Source organism: Acromyrmex echinatior, chromosome 14, assembly GCF_024713525.1.
Source record: "Acromyrmex echinatior isolate Ae372 chromosome 14, ASM2471352v2, whole genome shotgun sequence".
Lineage (NCBI taxonomy): Eukaryota > Metazoa > Arthropoda > Insecta > Hymenoptera > Formicidae > Acromyrmex > Acromyrmex echinatior.
This window is the reverse complement of record NC_141865.1, coordinates 9,898,081-9,905,534: the sequence shown is the minus strand read 5'-3', so window position 1 is coordinate 9,905,534 and position 7,454 is coordinate 9,898,081. Positions and strand designations below refer to the sequence as shown.

The window sequence follows — 7,454 nt, the reverse complement described above, 5'->3', positions numbered from 1 at the left end:
ATATATATATATATATATATATATATATATATATATATATATACTTTAGTATTTCGAGATGTTATTTAGACCAATTAACTTAAATAGATTGTAAATGGTAACATTTATGATGCATTTCAAGAATGTATATATTCTTTTTAATAGTTCCTATATTATTCGCATGCAAATAATGTATTAAATGTGGTTCATATTTAATCTGAAATATCAACAAAAAATTTACGGAAATTTTCTGTGTAGGTCAAAAATAATTAAATGAAATATTTTAAAATATGTATAAGATTAAAATATATAAAAAATTGTAATATATATGTTATATAAATAATTACTAAAGGATAATAAGAATCTTATTAGGTACATATGTATAATAAGTAAGTATATAAATACATATATTACAATAATCATTCATGTATTATGTATGCAGCAATTAAACTTATTATAAATTTCAATACATTCAAATATTAAAGGATTTATTTAAATGTAACCAATCAAATGTAAGATATAATTAAAATTATTATATTTGCAAATAATCGCCTCAATATATTTTCGAACTGTACAATATAATTAACTGTAAAAAATAATTTTTTCTAAAAAGTAATGTTTAAGACGTACAACTTTAATAAGAAAAAAAAATAAAAATTTTAATCAATCTAATCGGAAGCGTTAACACAGTTATAATAATTTATGTATTATAATTATTTTGTATCTCTATACATATATACATGCATGGCTAATCTCAAAGAAAATGCAAATAAAGAAAGCATCATCATTTGATTAACAAAAGAAACTTATTTTAATTACAAGCAAAATATAAAGTACATTCGCAGCATAATAGTATTCTGTGTAGATTTTTGATTGCTTAATGTTATTAAAACAAATATTCATAAAAATGTCTAACGTAGTAATGCGCAACTTTTCTTAAAGTAAGAGCCATTTTTTCAAATGTAGATAAAATCTGTACATATTATTATAATATATATATATATATATATATATATATATATAATAACAAATACAAAATTTTATATCGTAATATCAAAAAGAAAATTATTTATAATTGTAATTATATATATAATTTCTTATAATAATTTATAATTATAATTTTAATTAATTTATAATTATAATTATAATTTCTTTATTGATATTAAATTAATTTTTTTTATTTATCTATATTTATTCCAGTGCTTTATTTTAATGATCGTTTCACTTTGATTGTACACTTTATGTAAAAGTAACTAACAGAATGATTAACTTGGAATTTTATCTCATCAATAAGGAAATGAAAAATTTAAAATAATTTATAAAAATCAAATATTTAATAAATATGCCATTCATTTAATGAAATAGCAGTTACATTTTCAAATATAAATTCTTAAAGAATTTTTAAATCTTTATCTTACAAATAAAACTGAATGCATAATCTTATTATTTTAATAATTTACATAAAACAGAAGATACAATTTTATATTTTCAGCTGTGTTTGAGACGATTAGCCGCAGAAAATTAATTGGCAAACAGCAGGTTGTGCATCACTGGCCCAAACGAATAATTTATAATAATATATAATTTATAATAAATTATAATGGAAAATCTCAATGATAGATGTAGATTTATCGTAGATATTAACTTGTGATATTATTGCAATAATTTAATTTGATAAAGTCCGGAAAAATTTTGGCACGCAGTTTGAATAACTACAAAAAAGTGATATATATATGTATGTTCATATACAGGATATAGATAATTCACTGTAAATTATTTAGGCATTGAGAAGATCTAGCTCTGATAGTTATAGACTTGAATATGCTTATATTTAGTATTTGATTTATCATAGCTTTAAATGATAATAATAACAAAATAGTAACACTGAAATAAAAAAAAGTTTTCTTTGTAAGATAATATGAATATCGGACTGTAAAGATGAAGTCACACGATGCTCGATTTCTTGAATAATAAGCATGCACGCATGCATGTACGCATGCATGCACACATGTATGCTGCTATGCTTGTTTGATGCATACAGTCTGACGCTTGATAAATAACTATAAAATTAGCAATTATTTTTTTTGATTGGTGCATGCAAGGAAATAAGCTATGAAATAATCCATAATAAATATAAAACTCATGTAGCATGCAGCGCTCAAAAACGTATGAACGAATTTCTAACATTAGAACAAGCATGGTTATATCATTCAAAAAATCGAGCATCGTGTGATTCCGTCTTAATATACGAGCAGCTAATTATAATTTTAAAACCTAGTAATATAATAAATTAACAATTTTTAATTTAACAATTTTTTTAATTGTTAAATTGTTAAATTGTCAATTAACAATGTCAATTAAGCATAATAACCAGTGATAATTATTATTTTTTTAAGATGTTAATTTAATAATTTTTTTTTTAAATTATAAACCTCTCAGAAAATAAGCTTTCGATTAACTTATAATATGTTTTTTACTAACTGAGTGGTCATATTTTTTAGAAGACATGTAAATCCTCCAGATATGTAATGGTTATATTGTACGGATACATAATCTATATTTTATGAATATGTTTGTCGAGCGTAATATAAAATATACAATATTTCATGATGCATGAAAAATAAAAAGTAAAAAACAAGACATTTTTGTAATAATAAGTTTAAGAAATTCATCATTCAAGTATGCGCAACTGATAGATTCATCGAAGTTCAATATGCAGGAAATGACGAGGAAAAAGCAACTTATTTGTGTTGGTAATGAAATTCTGAACAGGGTCAAAAGGCTAGTCAGAATATCCTCGACATAATTTTCGTCATGTAGTTCTTTTCTGATCTTTCAGAAGTGCGTTTCAGTGCGGCATTATTGAGAAGTAAGTAATACATCTATCTTTCAGATAAAGGAATGTATGTCGATGCTTCTTGTATATTTCTTTTCATTTGTAATTATCTTTTAATTTTTCTTCCTTTTTCTCGTTCTTTAACCCAAAAAAGACAAAATTAATAATATTTTATCGTTTTTTTAGATAGTTTCTAAATAGCTGCATTAATTTCTAAATATATTATATAATCAAATTATATAAATTAACTATAAATAAAAATAACTCTATAACTATAACTATTATATAACTATTTAAATTAATTATTATTATTTAATTAATTTATAACTTGCCGTTATATTGGGAATAAAATTATTTAAAACGTTTCGTGTTTTTATAAAGTCTCCTAATTCTCTGATTATTGTTCGTAATTAATTAATCTTATTCTATTTTTTGCTATTGTAATATTTTTTAACAAGATATTATAATTATCAATTATATTTTTTCGGCGCTAACAATAACTGATTCTTTGTAAAAGTGTTGATGTATGAATGTTGATATTTTAGATTTTTGATGAGTGTTAATATTTTAGATTTTTTTATAGCGATAGTCATAATATCGACATGAAGGAATTCATGGAACAGAATAATAGCAATAGCAACGAAAATAATAATGAAATAAAGAAACGTTCCATGAAATGGACTGCCGTTCTATTTTATATCTATCTTCACGTTTTTGGATTTGTTGGATTATATTTTTTATTCATCAAGGCGAAATGGATGACAGTATTCTACTGTAAGTATCGTAAATTATTACGTAGAACTACAATGATAGATATAGAATTAATTTATATAATTAACTCATTTTGTAATAAAGACAAAAAATGAGAATTTTATTTTGCAGAAGAATGTTTACATTAAATTGCAATTGTCACAAAGTATCCTGTAAAATATAAATTTTAAATACTGCACTTTCCATAAATAAAAGTTATCTGCCAATGCATTTTTACTTGGTATTAATCTCTCTTAAGATATTATAAACTAAGCTGTATATCATTTTAAAACATTACTTAAGGCGATCTTGAAATAAAGACTGACTGTGAATATCGATCTTTGTAATAATATGTTTACCATTTTCTTTTTGATAGCCATTTAATAGTTTCCTGCTTTGCTGATTTTAGTTTTATTTCTCATCACGACTAGTTTCATAGGACTGACAGCGGGAGCTCACAGACTATATGCACATCAAACATATGTTGCCACATCACAAATCAGATTCTTTATAATGCTTGCACACACTATCGCAGGCGTGGTAAGTAAAAGATTTATGTAATATTAAATATTTAATATTATTCAAATATTTGAATATTTCAATAAATGTTAATAAGTGTTGATTAATTAAAATACAATTATGTTTGTAATAATAACATAAATTAGAATAACATAATTTAGAATAAAATAAATTCTCCTTTCATAACACTAGTATGTTACTTTTAATATTTTCTTTTACACTTTCATGGCTATTAAATCCGTCTATATATTATCTATATCCTTAACACATTGAACATTTTTACTGTGTGGCTATATCATTCTTTTAAAAAATGTAATTTTGCAAAATTTTTAGTTGTTTTATTTAATATAATATAGTATAACATACATTTTTAATGAAGTTAAATTAAGCTATTATTTTCACTTATACATTGCATGACGTTGCTTTATTGTAAAGATCCAAGTCGTGTTTGTCATCATACTCGGGATATTACGTAATACATAATGGACATGTTAATTAACTATATAATTGCAAAGTCAATGTCAATCTGAAAATATGCAGTTGTAAAAAATAAAAATGTAAATTATAAAAATAATCAGATTTTATTTGTATTTAGGGTTCGATATATGACTGGGTATTTTGGCATAGGATGCATCATAAATATCATGGTACCGAGAGAGATCCGTACAATCATAACAAAGGTTTCTTTTACTCTCACGTAATCAGTAATCTCTTGTCAGTACCTTCTGATATAAAAACATACGCGAGAGACATTGATATGCGTGATGTAGACATGGACGGATATATTTGGACACAACGGAAGTATGTCTCTTTTATATATCTCTTTAATTATTATAATTTAAACATAAAAAATATCTTATTTTTTTCTTGTGCATTCAACTCTTTCTGTACATAAAAAATTGTAAAAGAACGGATTTTTTTTCTAATTTTTTATTATTACCTACTTTCACTTTTTATCAATATATTTAAAAAAATTTTTTTTTACTTATACTTTTTTACCTTTTTACTTATTCGATTCTATAATTATATAAATTTTTTATTAATTTCACATTAATTGTATTTCCTATTTTTTATTTTATTTTTATTTGATACTTGAAGAGATTCTATTCCAGAATATGAAATAAATTACTTTAACTTTCTCTAATTCTAATATATAAAAATAATTATAACAACGATATAAAACACAATATATAAAATAATTAAAATAGTATATGTTACGTAGGTTCTACTGGATACTCTTCATTGTACTCGGATTTCTGTTGCCTATTCACGCAGCTGTAGTATATTGGAATGAATCATATACAAATTCATTTATGATTATTGGTGCAGCGCGATTATTAATAACAACAAATATTTCTTGGCTAGTAAACAGCGCCTTGCTGGTTTGGGGCCTGAAGAAAGGAGACAAGTTAATATCTATTTTTGATATTCTCTCTTGCTTTTCGCAAATTATTCTTCGAGGCGAAGAATCATGGTACCATTCTTATAGAATGGTATACGTTATAAATAGCATTTAACAGAATTTGAAGATTTGAGAATATTTTATCATAAACTCTAAAAAATTACACAAATAAAAAAATAATAAACAATATAATATATTACCGTATATGTGACAACTCCACTAAACTATCGCAGTAATATCACAAGTTAAATTGACTAGCAATTTAACAAATTTTTAATGAATTTTTTTATTCGCATTTTTGAAACGATCTTAATAATGTTGTTGAATGATTGTTAATGATATATTAAAATCTTGTTGAATGATATATTAAAATCTGTAAATAATTAATTCTTATTGCGAAAAATATTACCTCGGCCAGTAGTTTAGTGGAGTTAGCGTTTCAAGACTGAAAAATCATTTTGGCGCGCAAGACTGAAAAATCATTTTCTAAGAACTACATATGTAGTATATAAATTCACACAAGAATCATACAAGCATAAGATCCAGTTAAACTATTTAAGGCTTTGATTTCTATAGTTTGTAAAAAAATAGTATGTTTCCTCTCTCTTTTACTCTTAAACTTAAATCATTTTTGATTTTCTGGATGAAATAAAAATGTTCCACAATAAAAGTTTGAAAAGTATATAATAATCTTCATAAAAATTTTAATTTTTCTATTAAGTATTAAAAAATTTATTAGTTAGACTTCGATATATAACTATTTTTCTTTCTTCTTTTAACGGTGTATTGTATCTTTTTCATATGTATAATAGCGTAATCTTTGCATTATGTCTTTGCATTGAGTTTGTTTTCAATAATCTAACTTGTGGCATTGATGTTTTAGATTTCCGGTTGATGACAATTCTGTTTTTTTCCTATCGAAGTCTTATTGGCTGAATTATCACTATATGCTGCCATGGGACTGGAAAAACAATGAATTCGGTTCTTATGAAAGAGGATTCATCACATTTATCCTCAAAATGTGGTACGAACTCGATCTTATCAATCAACTGAAGACTGCTACCTGCGATGATGTGCGAGAAGCTCTTTACAAAGTGGCCTCATCGGAGATGACAATGGATGAAGCTTTGGCGGAAGTAAAACAGAATGCAGAAGAAGTCGCTTATAAGGAGAAGCTGATGTATCGTCACTAAAAAAATTAATTTAGAAGAAAATAAATTAATGTTTGTAATTTAATATATTATATATACAGAGTGTCTCGAAATTTGTAAATTGGAATATCATTAATAAGAAAGTTTTCAAAAAATTCAGTAAAAAAGTTGTTCGTGAAGTTTTATTTTAAGCAATAGTTCGTGAAATAATAAAAGTGAATATGGCCAATTGTGGACTACGTTTAAACGCTGAAATATGCGTTTACTAATATTATACGTATGATTCATGGACAAGTAATCTGAACGTAGTCCATAATTGACTATTTTTAAACTCTTATATATTAAAAACTGTTGCTTAAAATAAAAATTCACAAATAACTTTTTTACTTAATTTTTTGAAAACTTCTTTGTTATGTTATTCCGTGTTCTGATTCGCGAATTTTGGGGAACATGCTCTATTATAATATACAAATTAAATTGATATGTAATTAAATTTTGATATATGATCGGTTTCTTACATATACATAATGTCTATTATAAATTAAATATCTGATACGATAAATTTAATGTCTAATAAAGAAACATAATCGCTAAGAACTGGAACACTAAACAAATATTGTTTTTTTTTTATTTCTGCACTAAACTGCATTAGAATTCTTTTCTTCACTTTCGCCAAATATTAAATATATTATACTTATCTCTTATCTCTATTGTAATTGTATCTACATTGCGTAATGATTGAACTGATATTTGATAATTTGATAGTTTGAATAACAACAAGGAGCAATAGCAGCGTGTAGCACGCTGAATGAAGAGA

General features: G+C 24.3%; 1 protein-coding gene and 1 long non-coding RNA gene across 3 annotated transcripts; one reads left to right on the top strand and one right to left on the bottom strand.

The window, feature by feature from the left end:
* Positions 1–2,740: 2,740 nt before the first annotated feature.
* LOC105146117 (acyl-CoA Delta-9 desaturase) lies at positions 2,741–6,967 on the top strand. 2 transcript variants are annotated; one of them, XM_011056178.2, is made up of 6 exons: positions 2,741–2,848; positions 3,399–3,589; positions 3,975–4,105; positions 4,680–4,885; positions 5,307–5,492; positions 6,370–6,967. In XM_011056178.2, exons 2-6 carry the CDS (start codon positions 3,418–3,420, stop codon positions 6,677–6,679), a joined length of 1,005 nt encoding a protein of 334 aa, XP_011054480.1. In that variant the 5' UTR covers positions 2,741–2,848; positions 3,399–3,417; the 3' UTR covers positions 6,680–6,967. The 2 variants fall into 2 exon arrangements, with proteins under 2 accessions (XP_011054480.1, XP_011054488.1); XM_011056186.2 differs by having other exon boundaries at positions 2,784–2,848; positions 3,387–3,589.
* Positions 6,174–6,676, bottom strand: LOC147907432 (uncharacterized). Its single transcript, XR_015547265.1, has 2 exons — positions 6,550–6,676; positions 6,174–6,447 (listed from the first exon to the last, which is right to left on the bottom strand). It is a non-coding gene; the product is annotated as an uncharacterized LOC147907432 (long non-coding RNA).
* Positions 6,968–7,454: the final 487 nt, after the last annotated feature.